At 42.3% G+C, this 18,702-nt stretch overlaps 1 protein-coding gene across 2 annotated transcripts in view; it reads right to left on the reverse strand.

The window, feature by feature from the left end:
- The window catches only part of PTPN12 (protein tyrosine phosphatase non-receptor type 12), a 71,496-nt gene extending 54,082 nt beyond the window's left edge, over positions 1 to 17,414 (reverse strand). For both annotated transcript variants that reach the window (XM_062632009.1, XM_062632008.1), the window contains exon 1: positions 17,107 to 17,414. In XM_062632009.1, coding sequence (XP_062487993.1) covers positions 17,107 to 17,205 — 99 coding nt within the window. In that variant the 5' untranslated portion in view covers positions 17,206 to 17,414. The remainder of the gene's footprint in view (positions 1 to 17,106) is intronic.
- Between the last annotated feature and the right edge of the window lie 1,288 nt (positions 17,415 to 18,702).

Genomic DNA, 18,702 nt, shown 5'->3' on the forward strand with positions numbered 1-18,702 from the left:
TAGTTATAATCACTTTAACTGTTCATTATTTTATAACAAAGTTATTTTTAAAGGACTGTCTGTCTTCTACCCAACTCCTATTTGCCAGAGCAAGTCCCAGACAGTTTTACCTTTTTGCTCTTCTGCGGCAAATCCAAAGTAATCTCAATAAAACTGCCCTCCACATGGAAATGACTACAGGTTTTTCTTACCATATGTACATATGCTCTACAAGAATACTGTGTTTGCTGGTCCATCTCTTTGAGGTAATTGTTTTGACAGTTTTCATGAACAAGGGGTCCTTTAACAGCAACGCAGGCAATAAGGGAGCATCCTGGCCAAATTTCAACTCTGGCAATGTTTCCCATAGGTCTGATCACCATCATATCTTCATCCACCATGTTCACATTATTGGTTGGTCAAATGCAGGTGTACTCAGCACCAACATAACCAATCTGTAGATTCACCTACTCATCTTTCTCCCAGTTATGAATATACTCACTGTATCATGTGTGGCAGATTCTAATTTTAACACCACTAAAAAACAGAACTAAAAATGTCTGTAACATTTGGAAATCCTTCCCAGGCAGCCTAGGACAAACTCATTCATAGCCTTCCTTTTCCCCTGAACACCAGAGTTAAAATTATTAATATTCAACTAATTTACTATGTTCAAGTAACAAACCCATGACCTCAGCATACAAGTAGCCTTTGCAAAGCAACACTTCTTTAGGGGTATATTAATAATTATTGAATCAGAATTCAGTATTTAGATACCATCAAAACCCTGTGGATTTGGGGGACTAATGAAAGTCACAAGTTTCTTATTTTAAGAAATCAGAAAAAAAATGGTAAAGCAGCAAAAGCTGTCTTCTAGGGAAAGGCAAGTAGCCACTGTGGATACAACTCTATGGCATACCTCAGATTTTAAAGTCTCCTTCTAACTATAACCTTAAGTGCATAAACTGCTACTCATCTGTTTCAATTTACTGTGTATTACAGAAGCTAACAAATGGAATACAGGGAAAACAGTTTTTGACGATATACATGATAAGATGTAGATAGAGGGTTTTTTTCAGTTTGGTATGCACTATGTTGCTTCATCAAGGCAAGACTGTTCAACTTCTGGTACAATGAACCATCACTAGGACAGTTTCATACCCACCCCTACAGACAAACGGGACAGGTTTTACTGTACTGAAGGCAACAGTAACCATCAGTGACACAGCTATTTACATATTGAGGTTTTACATACAAACCACTTAGGCACTGCACAAGTTTTCCACCTCTTAGCCTTCTACTCCATTTGCTTTCATCTTATTTTCTAAGCCACTAATCTCCTTTATTGCATTCCTTCCTCATATCAGAGTAGTGTCTATATAGTAACCTGCTACTGACACTGGCTGCAGCCCACACTTGCCCATCTAGGAACAGGAAAGTTGCTCAACACTAAATGAAGTAATTCTCTTTTCCCTGGTCACAGATACATTTTCAAAGAATTCTGAGAAAACACTACAGCTGTGGTCAGTTCACATCCTAATTCTGGAAAATCGGAAATCATTTCAGCAAAGCCACAGAACGAACAAGGTGACTGGGTGAGACTAGCTGCAGACACAAGCAGGGAGGCAGCGGGTGGATTATCACCACAAAGCCCACTGCCTGCAGAGACCAGAGTCAGGCCTTGTTTGACTGTAAAATACTGGTGACAGTTCCTGACACAAGCAGAACTTCTTCCACATTTTTACTGTCTCCTTCAGCTCAGTACATTGCTCAATATATATACTCACAGAGATGCTAACCTGCACACACATAAGCCATTAATACCTTCCCATTTTAGCTCACTAAAATGCAATGTGATCTCCACAAAGAAGCTCCTGAATAGCTTCCTGCTTTTACTCTTCACTGCTTCCTTCTGCATCAAGCTGGGTTTTTTACCTCCCTCATGACAAATTAAACTCCACAGCATTTTACTGAGTACTGAACTTAGAGATCTAAAATTGGAGAATTGACACTTACTTACACTTTTAGATACTGGAAATGTAAGTTTGTGAAACTGTGAGTGACAGCTCTTCAGAATGACAAAATAAGTAGATGAAATACAGGAAATGAGGAAAGTTGCATTACCAAAGTTACTTCCTCAGATCTATCAAAGCCACTCTTGGGAAAGGCTAGATAACAAAGAATGGAATCTAAAATTTGTACAAAGTAAAATAGGAAATGCTAAAAGCAAGCAGAGTGGGTTCCTTTTTTATACAACTGGGAAAGCACTGAATAAACTTGAAAGAAACAGGTTGCACTGCTGCTAAGAGCCATGAAAACTCTGGCTGGCTTTTCAGTGTGGAAAAAGATACATCTTTAGTTAGAAAAGCAACCCCAAACTTCTAAATTCCTGCAGATGTGTAAGACTGCATACTGCAGTATTTCTAGCTAGGAAATAGGCAAGATATTGCATGCAGTTTGGACTAGTGAGAAACAATGACCCTTTCCAGATAACTGAACTCCCCACACTTACTAAACGGGGAACTATTTAAGTACACCATAAGCAGGACACAAACCAAGTTTCTCAGTCTTATTTTCCTTTGAAGAGTGGCAGCATTCCAAACAAAATAAATAGCTTTAAAAGATCTCAATTTATTTTCGACACATCAGTTAAGTTTAACCTCAAACCCAATGTCTGCTGCAGTTTGACTTTAAGGCAGAGTAGCATTTTTCTAAAGCAATGCCCTCTTTAATCCTTGCATTGTGCCTTCCCTTAAAGGCTACCTTCTTCTCATTCCCAGTTGCTAGCATTATGCATCAGTATTCCACTGGGTAACCAGAACAGCTATTAATGCTAATAAGCCCAGACAGGAAATACACATTTGTTCTAAAGAGACAGTAACTGCATGACAAGTGATAGGATCTCATCATTGCTAAATCTTGGCTTTAAAATGCGAGATACAGACGTACATACTCTACAGCCAAAGTGAGTTAATTCACAGGAGCAGTGAAGTATCACAATGTCTTATCAGGATGCAAGTGGTTCTTACAGATGTGAGAAGAATCAAGTACACTGCTTACTAGAAGACTGCATCATGATCCCAGTGCAAGCTGTACTGCCATTCTCTCTCAATATGGACTGCACTGAGGCTGCCAGGCCTCAGCATTTATTTCAAGATACTCAAATTAGGCTTTAGTCTCCAGCAGTCTCTGTAATAACCAAGCTTACACACCAGTTCAATACTACAGTTACTCTTTTGAAGAGAGAGATCCATAAGCAATATTACCTGATCCAGTGCAATCCCTGAAATACTAATCATGAGAACTGAACAAACCATAACGTGAAAATTCACATGGAACAGTCTGTATGTTTCCAAAGAACCATCCCTAAAGAGAATCAAAAAAGCCAGCCTCTAGACTTAAAGAGAAAATAGCATGTTATATTCAAAACGGTTTTGAGAAACCATTTCAATCCCTGCAGTGGCTTTTAAACAGTTTGGTTAAGCCCCAATGTCCTGCTTCCCAGGCTTCTTGCTCTGCTGTGCAGACCTAACACACTTCTAAGATTTTTCTTATTAAAAAGCATTGCTTATCAGAGCTAGGTAACATTTGCAAACTTGACTTTCCCCTTAAAAAAATAATAAAGCCAACAAAACATGTAGCTAAGCTATTCTGTTCTGAATTTAAGATCAGACTCAGGCCAGGTAGTTCTACTTTGATCACTGAATTAAAACAAAACCCAGCAAAAAATCCACCCATATACCTTCTCTTTTCTGTTGGGTTAATTATAACCCAACAACTGATCGATCACTCAATGGTTGCACAGCTTAAAAGGGTACCAAACTACTCTATGGACAATCATTTGCCTTCAGTTCATTAAAACCATAACAACCTGCATAAAGCTAATGGTTGCTCTGAAGAGCTTCCAGTTTAAAAGCAAGGCAAAGTTCAAGATACTTAACTTATGCACATGGTTTTCCACTCATCATGCAATGGGGTCTGTCTTCCAAAACCAGTAATAACCAATGGTTTAAAAATGTAAGGAAATCATTCTAGCAGTACAGGGATAAGGTAGCACAAGCACAGAAGTAAATGGGAGGGAATAAAGAATAACACAAGAAAACCCACACCACAACAGAAAAAGCAAGAGAAGCAAGATGAACAACCATCCAAAATAGATCAGAGTTGGTATGTGTTGAACCAAAAAAAATCATGTTGCAATTTGCATAAGATCTGACAGAAGTACTATGCCCAGCGGAAATGTACACACTTTGCAGTGATGATTCCATTACTAGCCGACATAAATGCAGAATTCCTAAAGGGTACCTTGCTTATACAATGTCCAGAAGCTAGATCAAACAAGCTGAAGACAAACCAAAAGACAGCATGAATGCAAAAGGAAGCCCACACAAGCGTTTCTTCTAGCTTCTGTAAAAATCCTTCCTCCATGGCATATCAAATACCGTTAAAATTCACCACACGCTTCGCATAATCAAAGTTCCCAGCTTTCTTCTGAAGGTTTTCCCAAGCCTAATTTATAAATTAAAAGGTTTTATGTAACTGACTTTCCACACAACATGACAATCATGTACCCATTAAGCTGACTTACCACAGGAAGGAGAAAAGGTTGTTACCTCTACCCGAACAAATCTTCAGTTCAAGCATATAAAGCTCGTAAGCTGCATTCCCTATAAACAGAACACTTCACATTCTCAGTTGTTACCAGCAAAAGCTAAATTCCAACATCACACTAGAATCTATTAATAGGAAAGAAAAAGAAACAAAACCACAAAACGAAACACAAAAACACCCCCACATCTTACAAGTAAAGATTATCTGCTATGTTATTATCATTTGTCTTAAGACTCATTTGCAAGGAACATCACCTGAAAGTCTACACTATTTGTACACGCTTTGGGAAACTCCTAACTTCAGGATCAAGTTCTGGAGGTTTAAAAGTGGTAAGCAATACCACAGCCCCATAAAACCCAAGCCCTATGAAGGGCTCCCCAACACACCCTACAAGATCATTCACCTGACTAAAATGACTGTCATTTCTAGTTCAAAGGTACTGTCTGTCCAGAAGTAAATCAGTTCACTATTTAACTACATCTCTGGACTGAATTCCCTTTTTACTGCACTGCTACTTTCTTCACTTCTAAAGACATCCTGGCCTGATATACACTTCATACGTCTGGAAGTTATCTTCATCCATCAGAGCCAGAAATATCATCAATGAGGTTTTTATATCCACATACTTTCTTCACTGGATGATCATATTGCCTCACTTTACCAGACATGGAATATTTTTTTCTGTGAATACAGGAAGGGAAGCCTATTATGCATGCTATAAGACTGTACAAACAGGATGCTGGCTTCATTTTCACACAATCACCAATTTAAACAGTCCTAATGCTTTTTTTAATGCTAGTGCCAGAAAGATATGTTGCTATAGCTTTACACCTCAAATGCTATGGTGTTTGACAATGTATAAGTTACCAAATGTAAGCTCTCATCCAGGCCAATCCATATTAGAATTAGTTACGGAATTAGCTAAGTATTTTAGAAGCAAATACTGCTTTCCTTTAGGAAATCACAGTTTACACATGGATTTATGGCAACAGCTTGCTGACTTTAAGATACACACATTTTTTTTCCCATGTTAATGGTCTCTCAATTTATTTATTAATAGGCTACAGATTTCTGTGATCTGCAAGAAATACAACTAGGTTTCTCTGCCAGAGTTTCATGGAGTTAAGTTTCTACCTGTTCTTTTCAGAACCACAAAAATAGGAAGTTGACATCCTAAACGATTTGCAGGCTGCATTTGCACTGCAAGAAAAACTGAAAGCTCAAATTTTATCTTCTTAATCAAAACATGAAGAAAATATCCGGCATCAGCTGAAGCAACTGAAGCAATATTAATACAGATCATCAGGACAATTCCCACAGCAGCTCTGTGGAACAGCCTTTGGAAAAGTTCTTCTGTTTATAAAGAAAGTCTAAAAAGGTTGTAACTGATTTGTGAGTGACCACATGGCTTAACATCCAGCTCAATGACAACTTATTTCAGGACATTCAGTTTGAAACCCAGACTCATACCCAAAGCTTTAAGAGCAAAGCTCCCATGTTCCAGTCTCATAGCAATAAACTGCTGAAGGAAGCAACCTAAGTTACATTTCTCCCTTCCGGACAAAAAAAAAAAAAAAAAAAAAAAAATTATAAAACAATGCATTTCTTCACTAAAATAAATTCCAGTGAGGAGTGCCTGAAGTATGTTCCAAGATCCTTCCACCTACCTAAAAATCAGTCATTTTTCTCCATTAACATTTACATATAGTTCCCTATATATCCATTAACATTTATACACAACTATTTTTAAGCAACCTCACAGGAAAGGAGTTAAAATTAGTTTTTACGTTTTAATTTGGTCATAATAAAAATCAGCACAGCTTTGTGCAGCCACATAAACTGCTAAAAATGGAAGTCTTAGAAGAAACTGTCAAACACCTAAAAGCTACCTGGGGAGACTCACAACATCTAAGAGACTATTTCCTCCCTTTAGCGCTTTGTGCAATAGGGGTGCTGCCACACAGGCAATTTATAATGAATTCATTTCTGCAGGAATTCCAAGGTTTTTGAAGCAGTTAAACTAACCTACATATGCCCTTCCCTCCAGCATAGTGTTTCATTTTCCAGCTATATTTTGAGCTAAATCATTCCCTTGAGTACTCCTACTGGACAACCATATTCTTTTCAATTAACAATTACCTATTTGATAAATTTATTAGCATCTGCAACAGGGAGTAAGTAACTAATGATGAAAGCATAGCTTCCAGTTGTAATTCTGCTTCCTATGCAAGAAGGCAAAGATTCAAGTAGAAAATAAAGGAAGAATTAAGACTTGTTTTCTACATGTGGAAAAGCAATAAAATAATAAAGCCATGAACTGCAAAAATGCAGGACATAATATTTTACCACAGAGCCATCCCCATGATCAGTTTTACTCACTCAGAGATCAGCTAGTCATCAACTTACAAACCCAACCTATCCACAGTCTGACTGCAGTGCACTATTCATTTGACTTGGTTTGGTGGTTTTCTGCTTTTTATGTTAACTAATTCCTGGTTTGTGCAGTAAGACTGTGCAAATGCTGGCCAATTAATCCAATAAGAAAACCTGTTTAAGTAGAAAGATACACCCAGTATGCGCTATCAGAACACTGAGTGCCTTGAGAAAACAAGACACTGTTCTACTAAGGGTTATGCATTGGAGAGTCAAATACAGTCACATAAGAAGTGAAACATTTAGGACAGAGTGGAACACCATTCAGGCTTCCCAAGAGCTGTGCAGTTCCCACAGCAATCAGCCATTTCAACTTGATGCATAATCTACACTGGCAAATCCCTTGAACCCTTAAAGGCAAGAAACCCATGTAAGCACCCTCTGAATTAGGAACCCAGTCGTTCAAAGACAGCTTGTGTCCTCTAAGAACTACCAGAGGAATAAAAACAATGCCATAGTAACATAAATGAAAGACAACATCTATTTAATCTAAAATGGAAAATAATATGAGAATTCTGGACCAAGAGCCCCCTGAAAGTCTCAAATGTGGTAAGTAGCTGGGAATCATGCCTATTGGTCTCTGAAGACCAGCCAAAACCTGCATGATGCAGAAACTTGTCAAAACAGCGGCTGACATCCAGCTCAGCAGAAGAAATGGATTTCTTATCCATGATATTGACCCTACAGTAGCTATAAAAGATAGCAATGACTGCAGAGGTGCTAACTGTTCAAGCTCAATAAAAGCAGGAAGATGAGACAATGCCACTCATATACCACATTCTTTTATTAGCCTCTCATTGATTGTCTTTTATTAGCTGTCCAGAAGAGAAAGCCTTGGCCTCTTGTTCCCATAGCAGCTCAGCTGCACAGCTAAAAGATGGTCATCTACCTCTTCAGAAGCAAAGAAAGAACTGCTCTCAATCTCACTGATCCACATAGAAGCTGTTCTTCCTGTGATCACAGAGTACAAAACATCTGTGTGTTTTCAGATGAAAAACAAAAAGCAGATGTCATCCACATGAGGCGGTAAGAGTGACAAGACAGCAGGACAGACAAATGCAGGGAGATGCCTTTGTTCAAGAGGACACCACTGTACTCTGACTTTAGAAGAGCAAACAGCCATCAACTCCTTACAAGATTACACAAGGAAGTTCATGTAAAAGTTTTAAATTCACAAGTTCAGTATTTTAACTAAGTAAGATTCAAGTACTGTGTATATTTTTTAAAGCAATATGGTTTTAACTAAGTTAACTTCCCCTTAGAGACTAATGATATCCAACTCATGACTTTAGACACCAAACCTCATAGCTAAGATCGTACAATTAAAACTTACATGCTTCAGTAATGTTTAAGAATCAAGGCCTGGTCTCTGACATATAAAAAAATAAGAACATAGCCCATCCTCTAAAGAGGAGGAATTATATATCCTAAGTTATATGGACACGCTTATGAACATTTAACAACTGGGTTAGGATTTCTGCAAATAGCAGCAAATTAAAAATTGAACAAGCCAACTGATCCATACAGCACTTACAGCTTTCAGTCTACTAATGTAGTTGCCCTCGGCACATTCCTAACACAAGGCAATTAATTTTTTTTTATTGAACTAAGGGATCTCAGAAGTAAAATAAATTAAACAAAAAATTAGCTGATCAGAAGCATCATGGTAGGATTTCCTGCAAAATTACTGCTGCTTCCTTCTAGAAATCTGAATGAATGAAACATGTATCTTTATTTGCTTTTGTTCCTAATGATACATCTGGCCCAAGAGGCAACATCATTCATAGCTCCAGTCCTCTTATAACAGCTAGGTCTTCTCTCCCACTGAAGTAGCTGGCTACATCAGCTTGCTACTTTTTACAGCTGATAATTCAATTCTTCTTGACTTTTCTTTCACAAGACACTTCCATTAGAGTAAAACTGCCTTTAAGTCTTCCATAAATTAATTACCACCAATAAAATTACCTTTCAAAGAAAAATTAAAAGTATCACTTTGTAAAAGGATAGATAGGAGGAAAAATTAGGTCAACCAAACTAGGTCATCCATTTATACCTGTATTTATCTGGCACCTTTGGGGAAACTAATTTATCTTTTTAGCTGTGCAAGAATTTTTTTTATTCTGAAGCTGATGGCAAATAATAGCTAGAACAAGGCCAGAGATATAGGCAGTAACTCTCCTACGCAAACCTAGCAGTGACTAAAACATCCTGACATCAGTATTGAAAGATACTTTGAAACAACGGCTCTCAACCCAGAACAATGATCATGAAGTGTGTCAGGCCTCACTATGTTTTTCTCCCCTTACAACTCTTTCCTTACTTGCTGTTGCACTCTCAGCTTCCCTAGTAAATCTACTACCTTTGTACTTGTATTGTCTAACAGCACTAGGTCTGAACACAGTTTTGTTTCTCAAAGATGTAGAGAGACTTGGGGCAACGCTCTAACAACACAGCCACTCTCTAGGACTCCTAGTTCTGGATCAGAAGCTCCACAGCCATACCAGAGCACGCTCCTTCCACAAACACATTGTGACTGTTCAATTTGAACAAATAATTCATAAGGTAAGTTTATATTGGCAAGGTTTATTGCCAGATGAAGCAGGAAAACAAAGAGTTTAATCTCCCCGCAACATTCACAAGCTAGTTAACAGAAATAGAAATGCATAGCCATGCTTCATTTAGGGCAAATATATACAGCTGAGTTATCCGAGCCTGCACTGCCAAAACTGTAGCAACTGTGGAGTACAACAGGCTGAGGAAAACACCAGGATGGAAATGCCACACTTCCTAACAGCACAAAGAGATTCTGCTCTACCCAATTAACTTATGCTTTACTCAGTTCCGTATCTGACCTTTAACACTAATGCCTCTCCCTAAATGAAGGTTGTTTTGTAAGACTGAGGAAAAAAAGGCCATCTAGCATCTGATTTCAGTTTGACAAATGTGCACTCAAGGTACTACTTACAGTGTTGAGAAAAAGGTGAAACTAACACATGCATTACTGTTTTCCATATTTCCTGTGTACTAAGCATATTACAGTAGAACTGCAGCAGTACACAAATCTCAAACAGTAACAGTGAAGAAAATCAAATAGAATTTGTTTCTTACATATCAATGGCTTAACATGAATTTAAAAGCCTCAGGCATTTGTTCACCTACTATTAACAAATGTATACACATTAGATAAGCAGACATTCAGACTAACCTTTCCCTGCTTGCAGAGCTGATAACTTCTATTCAGCTGTAACAACATTAAGGAAAAATACCCTGACTTACTGCAGTTTTGAGGTAAATTATAAGCACATCAAAACAAGAAATTTATACCATTCAAATCATTCACACATATATGCAGAAAAGTATACAGACATACATCCAGATATATATATGTATATGCACATATCTCTGTATGTATAGAGATCTACAGAACTATAGCTTAAGGGCTAGGGTGGAACAACTATGGTCTCAAGAGACACATCTGTATGTAGGTATTTATGTATCTATCTGGATATATGTACAACTATATACAGCAAAAGGTACTGTAGGACTGAGATCAGAATAAAAGCAAAGTATGTAATTTGACATGCTATTTAAATCATTAGGAGTATGCGTAGTATGTCATGAGGTGCAAGGTCAAGATTACTGTTTGCTCCTCCTGAACAATTCTGTAATATTCAGCAAAACCAACACAACCCTTTACTCCATAAGAAACAGTAGACTTACACATTGCTGTCTTTGGAGGCTGAGCAAAAAGAACTTATAACCATGCAAGCTATTTGACACAACCCAGAGCATTGCCTGACTTGTTTTAGTTTCGTTTGCTCAAAAGAGCTACTGCAATTTCAGGCAGAGCTTGCAAGTTCTTATACCCCAGGGTCACTACAGCAGCTTTGTGGTTGTATTCAGTTGCCTCTATGAAAATTCAGAATGGCATCTTTGAAACAATAGGAACAGCACTCATTTCCTCAGGAGGGGACAAAAAAGCTGAATATTTAAACTGAATGGTTGTTCAAAGTTGTGGATAACATTTAAAGAACATTATTTCAGAAAAATTTCAGAAGCCTCTGAAGTGAAGGGTTACCAAAATTGCTATTCAGTCATATTGCTCCAGCCAGATGTAGTATATGTAAATGAAGCTTTATGAATGGCCTGGATGACTATCACTGCTCACAATAAAGTCATCTATTGGTGTGTGTCACAGAATCACAGAATCCTAAGAGTTGGAAGGGACCTCAAAAGATCATCTAGTCCAACCCTCCTGCAAGAGCAGGGTAACCTAGAGTACATCACACAGGATCTTGTCCAGGCAGGCCTTGAATATCTCCAACGTAGGAGACTCCACAACCCCCCTGGGCAACCTGTTCCAGTGATCTGTCACAAGGATGCAGAAGTACTTAAAAAGTTTTGAGAATAAAACCATCAGGAGGTTAAAAAAGCATAGAAACTATCTTTCCACCTGTTTCAAGCCAATGATCCATTCAAACCTGCCTTCATACTTTAAAAAAAACAGCACACGGAGTTCTTTACTATCTTCAACCCTAAGAGTTCCAGCTTAGATGGACTGAAAAGAACACAGATACACAATATTCAGTTGAGTTGGTTACCAGTGTCCTCTTGAACGAAACGTGTAACAAGATCTGACACCACATAAAGGTACCTAGTAAATCCTTGCAAAGTTGTTAAAAATCAGTATTATTTAGATTGATGATCTAAGACATCATGACATCTTCACTGAGAATGAAGACCTTGCGCCCACTGTAGGAAAGGAACTGGTTCGAGACCATATTAAAAATCTGAACGTGCAAAAGTCCATGGGTCCTGATGAAATCCATCCACGTGTCCTGAAGAAGCTGGCGAATGAAGTTGCGAAGCTGCAGGTCATCATATTTGAGAAATCATGGCAGTCAGGTGAGGTTCCCAATGACTGGAAAGAAGAGAAATATAACCCCCATTTTCAAGAAGGGGAAAGTGGATGACCTGGGGAATTACAGACCAGTCAGTCTCACCTCTGTGCCTGGCAAAATCTTGGAGCAGATTCTCCTGGAAGGCATGCTAAGGCACAAGAAAATCAACAAGGTGCTTGGTGACAGCCAGCATGGCTTCACTAAGGGGAAATCCTGCATGACCAATTTGGTGGCCTTCTGTGATGGGGCTACAGAACTGATGAACAGGGATAGAGCAGTTGATGTCATCTACCTGGACTTGTGCAAAGTGTTCGACACTGTGCCACACGACATCCTTGTCTCTAAATTGGAGAGACATCAATTTGATGGATGGAGCACTCGGTGGATAAAGAACTGGCTGGATGGCCGCACACAAAGTGTTGTGGTCAATGGCTCAATGTCCGGCTGGAGACCAGTAACGAGTGGTGTCCCTCAGGGATTGGTGTTGGGACCGGTCTTGTTCAACATCTTTATTGCTGACATGGACAGTGGGATTGAGTGCACCCTCAGCAAGTTTGCCCTTGACACCAAGCTGTGTGGTTCGGTTGATACACTGGAGGGAAGGAATGCCATCCAGAGGGACCTTGACACGCTTGTGAGGTGGGCTGATGCCAACTTCATGAAGTTTAACCATGCCAAGTGCAAGGTCCTACACCTGGGTTGGGGCAATCCCAGGCACAGCTACAGGTTGAGCAGAGAAGAGATTCAGAGCAGCCCTGCAGAGAAGGACTTGGGGGTGTTGGTCGATGAGAAACTTAACATGAGCCAGCAGTGTGCACTTGCAGCCCAGAAAGCCAACTGTATCCTGGGCTGCATCAAAAGGAGCATGACCAGCAGGTCGAAGGAGGTGATCCTGCCCCTCTACTCTGCTCTTGTGAGACCTCACCTGGAGCATTGTGTGCAGTTCTGGTGTCCTCAACATAAAAAGGACATGGAACTGTTGGAACAAGTCCAGAGAAGGGCCACGAGGATGATCAGGGGACTGGAGCACCTCCCGTATGAAGACAGGCTGAGGAAGTTGGGGCTGTTCAGCCTGGAGAAGAGAAGGCTGCGTGGAGACCTCAGAGCAGCCTTCCAGTATCTGAAGGGGGCCTATAGGGATGCTGGAGAGGGACTCTCCATTAGAGACTGTAGTGATAGGACAAGGGGTAACAGGTTAAAACTTAAACAGGGGAAGTTTAGGTTGGATGTAAGGAGGAAAGCCTTTCCTGTTAGGGTGGTGAGGCACTGGAATAGCTTGCCCAGGGAGGTTGTGAATGCTCCGTCCCTGGCAGTGTTCAAGACCAGGTTGGACGAGGCCTTGGGTGATATGATTTAGCATAAGGTATCCCTGCCCACGGCAGGGGGGTTGGAACTAGATGATCTTAAGGCCCTTTCCAATCCTAACTATTCTATGATTCTATATTATCTAAGACAAATGATAAAGGATCATTTTATACCACTACCTCCAGACAACAGCTGAGGGTCCCCTACACAGTACCCATTGCAAAAACCACAAACACTTTCAGCTATTCTGTGTTCCATGACAACAGATTACCCAAAGATATGACTCAAAAGATTAAGCAAGATTGTCATATACCACAAAACATTTGAACTACAGCATCTGATTTTTTAACGTAAAGCTTTACACCATTCTGTTTCAGTTCTCCTGTAACAATGACAATGTACATCAGACAAACGATAAAAACAAGAGTATCTCAATGCTTTTGATGAGGCTGTTACACAAGAAAATAAATGTGTTGGTTGTAGATAAATCACATGAAAAAAATCAGAAAAAATATTCATCAAGGTCTTTCTAGAATCTAGAATATAGAAAAACTGTTTTCTTTGCCTCCATAGAGAGCTTTGACTTCCAACCCTTTTTTGATGTATGACACATGCTCACTATAGAAAATCAGAATCTAGACCATGCTGGTTGCATTCATACAACATGAAACACCCAGAGGAAGCAATCTATACTTACTTCCTTTAGCCCAAATAGCAATGTCAGCAGAAAACAAGGAAAAAGTATACTCTTGGGCATACTGCAACCATACTGGTAAAATCCTAACCTACATTATTTTAAGAAGAAGCCCACTTGCCCCTGTATCCATACATACATACTCACTGGCAGAACACACAGACAAGCCTAGACTGATTTCAAACTCTCCGCTTCATTTAAACCCAATTGTGCATGCCCATAGTTCTGAAGTGATCTACTAATAAGTCCTGCTTACTTTCCAGTGCAAACTAATTTAAATTAAATACACTTGATTTCCAGTAACAAACTTGCTATTGGTGCCTAGATTATACCATTTATCTTGTAAGTGGCAGCAGGGAAGGTGAATAATCAACTTTTCAGCTTCCAAGCAGAACACATTTTCAGGCTTGTCAATGGCATTATTAAATAGCAGTCTTAGTCATCACACTGTGGGCTTTCAATAGCATCCAGCCAGACTAATCAGTCTACCTGCATGTAACTGGAGCCTCTCTACCCCCTCTCCCAGTGCTCTCTGGCACCTGCCTATCAAGTGCAGTTTAGTTCATTCACTAAGGTCTAAATATAATTCCATAAGCTTATTACTCAACACATTCAAAGGCAATAAAGACGTGAAAACAAAGAATTGTTTTCAATTGCATTCACCCACTATTCTGTTCCTATTTTAGATTCCATCTTGACTGGGAAACGAAGCGATGAGTAACAGCAATTCCTATTCCACAAAGCTGCCACTGCTTAGCAGCAACGGTACATCCTACCCCTATATGAGAAAATACAACTTCCTCCCTTTCTCCCCTCCCAAATAATCTTTAATAAATCTTAAAAACAAAATACTGAAGCTTTTCACCATCTTAACCTCTCTTTTCTTCTCCCTTTTCAATGATTTTAAAGAGGATCTAAGCATGGTTCTGTTAAGAAAAAAAAATAAAAATCAAAACCCCCCACATTAACATGTTACCCCTCCCCTCTCTCAAAAAAAAAAAAAGAAAAGCAAACAAAATACCTCAACATGTTCATAATGTAAAAACAAACCCTAAAATGTCAGTAGTTTGGCTTCTTGTCACCACATTAACCCATATCTGCTTTACTAAAAAGGTGAATGTTGAGACTAAGGTGAGCATTAAGGCCATAGATCAGCACTCTGGTTTCCTGCTTTTCCTAGAATTTATACAAAAATAAAAAATTAAAGTTTGTAATAAAAAGGTTAAGAGGACAAAAGAAATTCTGGACATGACTCTTCCCAAAGCATTTAACACTGTTTCAGGTAACACATCTTTCTCCCAAAATGCCTTGCCAACTAGTTCCTACAATCCTATTTTCCCATTTTTAGCGGCATTCTCTTTCCTAGCTGCCCTGTGAAAGCAATGGGAAAGCTTACTGACTATAGAAACAACATGCTGTCAAATACAGAAATTGAAACAAAAGCTATTTTTCCATACAGAGGTGCCACTACTTAGAAGGAAGACAAAACTACAGTATATCATTCAACTAGAACAAAGCTAAACCATGAGGCTACTTATCAGGCATGAAATGGGAAAAGTGGGTTCAGAGATCTAGTATAAAGTATTTAACATAAAAGCCATTAAAAAAAAACCTGCATTTTGCACTAGTCCAGGCCACCCTTTCTGTAAAGCACATGAACAAGCCAGACTCATCAGTACAAGACGTCAATCTGTGTTTAATAGCAATTATATTACTAAAACTATCACTTAATGAAATGGTCCTGTCAAAGTCTGCAACGTTTAAAATCTTGTGTGAAGATACCCTATTCGGCAAAACAGATTTAGAAGCGTCCTATTGCTCCAGCGCCATCCTTCATCCTACATATTTCTCTCTTCCTTTCCCACATGCTCAGATGTTTCGCCAGCATACTTTCAGTATTTGCAAAATCCTGCCCAAAGAGCGTGGCCGATTTCCCACGGGCTCCCACCCCACCCTGGATGAACTCGTTACTTCCCAAAGTCCACTTCCTCTTCCACCCCGGACCTGCCAGCGCTTCCAACGCCCCTCTGCCTTGCGCAACATCCGCGGCCTCCTCCCCACATTTCAGACAATCCCCGATGCGACATTTACATCGAGATTTATTTTTGTTCCCAGACCACTGGCAAAGACTTGACAGCTTAAATGGCTAAGGATGGGGAGTTAATCCCAAACACCACTGGATAATAAAACAAGCTACAAAGATACGCGCATATGGAGATGGCTAACCCCACTCATCTTCAGCTCTCTGTGGGTCAAACTGTATTTTGGTATTAAGTATTTAAACAATATTGAAAAGTGCCAGCGGCATCTGCCCAATCAACATTATTGCTCACAGCTCAAGCCATCTATTCAAAAGATAAATCTTCTCAAACATTTTAACAGCCCGATTAAACAGCTAAAATAAACGAGGAAAATGGATAATTCTCCAATAAATTCTTCCCCCGGGCACACACGTTAACCAAAGGCTGACGGTGAACTGATCTGGAAGGAAGAAAGGACGAGGGATACAGGCAGGGCTGCGGTGGGGGATGGGGAGCGAAGGGAGATGTTGGGGAAGGGAAGATGAATATTCCTCCAAGGACTATTCAGTACATTTAACACATCTCCTCGGAAAGAGCAATCTCAAGCAGGCGACTACAGGGGCAGATAAAGGGGGACAGGAGGAAAGGAGTGTCCCATTATCTCCAGATGACAACCCCGCGAGAAGAGGGGCTGTGAGGCAGAGGAAGCGCTAACAGCCCCCCTCCCAACCCCCAAGCCGCTCTGTCCCCTTTATCTGCTCAGCGAAGGAATGAGCGGAGGGGGGCTCCCATTTATTTTCCAGCAGCCGATCACCTACCACCTCCTCAGGGGCAGAGAAGGGCGGGAGCCAGGGGCTGCGGTCACAAACCTTCCCCGGGGATGGGGCAGGAAGAAGGGTAAAATAAGGCAGCCACTCCCCCCCCCCCCCCCCCCCGCCATCCGCCGAGCTCAAAAAGTGGTGGGGGGCACGGGGGAGCCGGCCGAGCTCTGGGGGCACACAATAGCAGGTCACTCCCAGGGAAGCGGCGCTTCCTCCGGCGCGCCCGTGCTTGCAGGGGATGGCGAAGGGCCCGCGGGGCAGCCCGGCACCTAGGACCCCCACCGCCCCGAGGGCAGGCAGAAGCCCTGCCTGCCCGCCCGCCCCGCGCCGCCGCCCCTCACCATGAAGTCGCTGGCGAAGTTGTCCTCCCCATTGTGGTCCGTGTCCTTCATGGCCTGGACTCGCTTAATGAATTTCCTCAGGATCTCCTCCTGGCTCATCCTTCCCCGCCGGCAGCCCTGCGGAGCGGGAGCCCTAGCTCCGGCCGCCCGCCCGCTCCTCGCCTTGAGTCCCCTCCGCCACACGAGCCCGGCACCCGGCTGCTTTCCCCTGCCTCGCCTCTCTCACCCCCCCGGGCCTGCCCCGCGGCCTGCAGGCGCGGCACCGCTCCCCACCCCGCTCACAGCCGCTCGCCCGCCCGCTCCATCCTCCCCTCCCTCTGCCCGACCCTCCCTGGACGCCGCCGCCGACACAGGGACACGACGAAGTCCCCACCTCCTACCCCCGCGCAGGCGCGACTCCCGCTCCGGCACCGCTTCCTACGCCCGCCCCTCCGCGGGAGCCGGCCCTTCGCCGCTTCCCGCCCATTGGCTCCTCTGACGGACGCCTCGTCCTAGTGGATGCCGCACACGCCAATCACCGGCTAACCCCGCCTCGAGGGGCAATCGCCCCGGTACGCCAGCCCCTCCCGTTTCCCACGGATGGGACTTTCCGAAGGGCGCTGAATGGAGCTCTGGAAGGGACCACTTGGAAGGGAAGGGGGGGGAGAGGAAGGGAAGAGTGAGCGGAGCGGGGTGCGGTTTCCCCTGATCGGAGTACAGTGGGGCTGCGGTGGGTGCCTACAACTCCGCGGCCAGGAGACAGCGGCCGGCGCTGCGGCGTGTCGGGACCTGTACCCGCGGCAGCGCTGCGTTCCCCGCGCTCTGCCGTCCATAGCGGGAGAGGGGCCGTCGCCTCCTGACGAAGCGCTGAAACGCCGGGAGGAAAGGGGGTTCCTGCCCGGGTTGGGAAGCCGGAAGCCGTGGAAAGAGCCCAGGGGTCCCAATGGTGACGGTGACCGAGGCGGGACGAAGGGCTCCCCGGGGCTGGGCCGCGGGCGGCGCCGCTATGGTAAACACCGTGCGGAGGGAAGATGGCGGGCGGGCCGGGGCAGGTGACGGGCCGGGAACAGCTCCCGCGTTCTGTATGTGTATGGGCTTACTAAGATGTCCGTTCGCACGCGGAACTGGTGCCGGCCTGTGCTGCTGAGAGGCTGCGGGGTGGGTCTGGTGGCTGTAAGCGACGCTGCAGGGAGTCCGGAGCAGGGAGGGCTCTACGCGGCCTGACAGGAGGAGTGAGGTCCCCGCACCCCTCAGCACTGCAGCGGGGTTTCTTCGGGCCTTCCTACCAGAGAATACTGTGGGTTCATTTCCTAGCTGATGGTTTGGCAATGTCAGAATATTACAAGAGTGCTGTGTCTTTCTTTTACATGGAAAAGAGTTAAACATTAAAGCAGCTTCATGGTTGATGTCCTGATTACAACTTCTGGTTGAGCTAAGTCATTTTAGAGGTGTGTGTATGTAGGCTTATAGCATAATAAATATACTAAGTCTTTTAAAGTATACTTTTGTTGGTGAAGAACTAAACAGCCTTTACGGATGTAGTTGATGCAATAAAACTTTATCACACGGAGTAACAATAAAGGTCTCTGAAGAGAAGCATAATCTGGTTAAGGCACT

This window comes from Pezoporus occidentalis, unplaced genomic scaffold (assembly GCF_034315485.1).
Source record: "Pezoporus occidentalis ecotype Australia unplaced genomic scaffold, CSIRO_AGI_Poc_V1 ctg38, whole genome shotgun sequence".
NCBI lineage: Eukaryota > Metazoa > Chordata > Aves > Psittaciformes > Psittacidae > Pezoporus > Pezoporus occidentalis.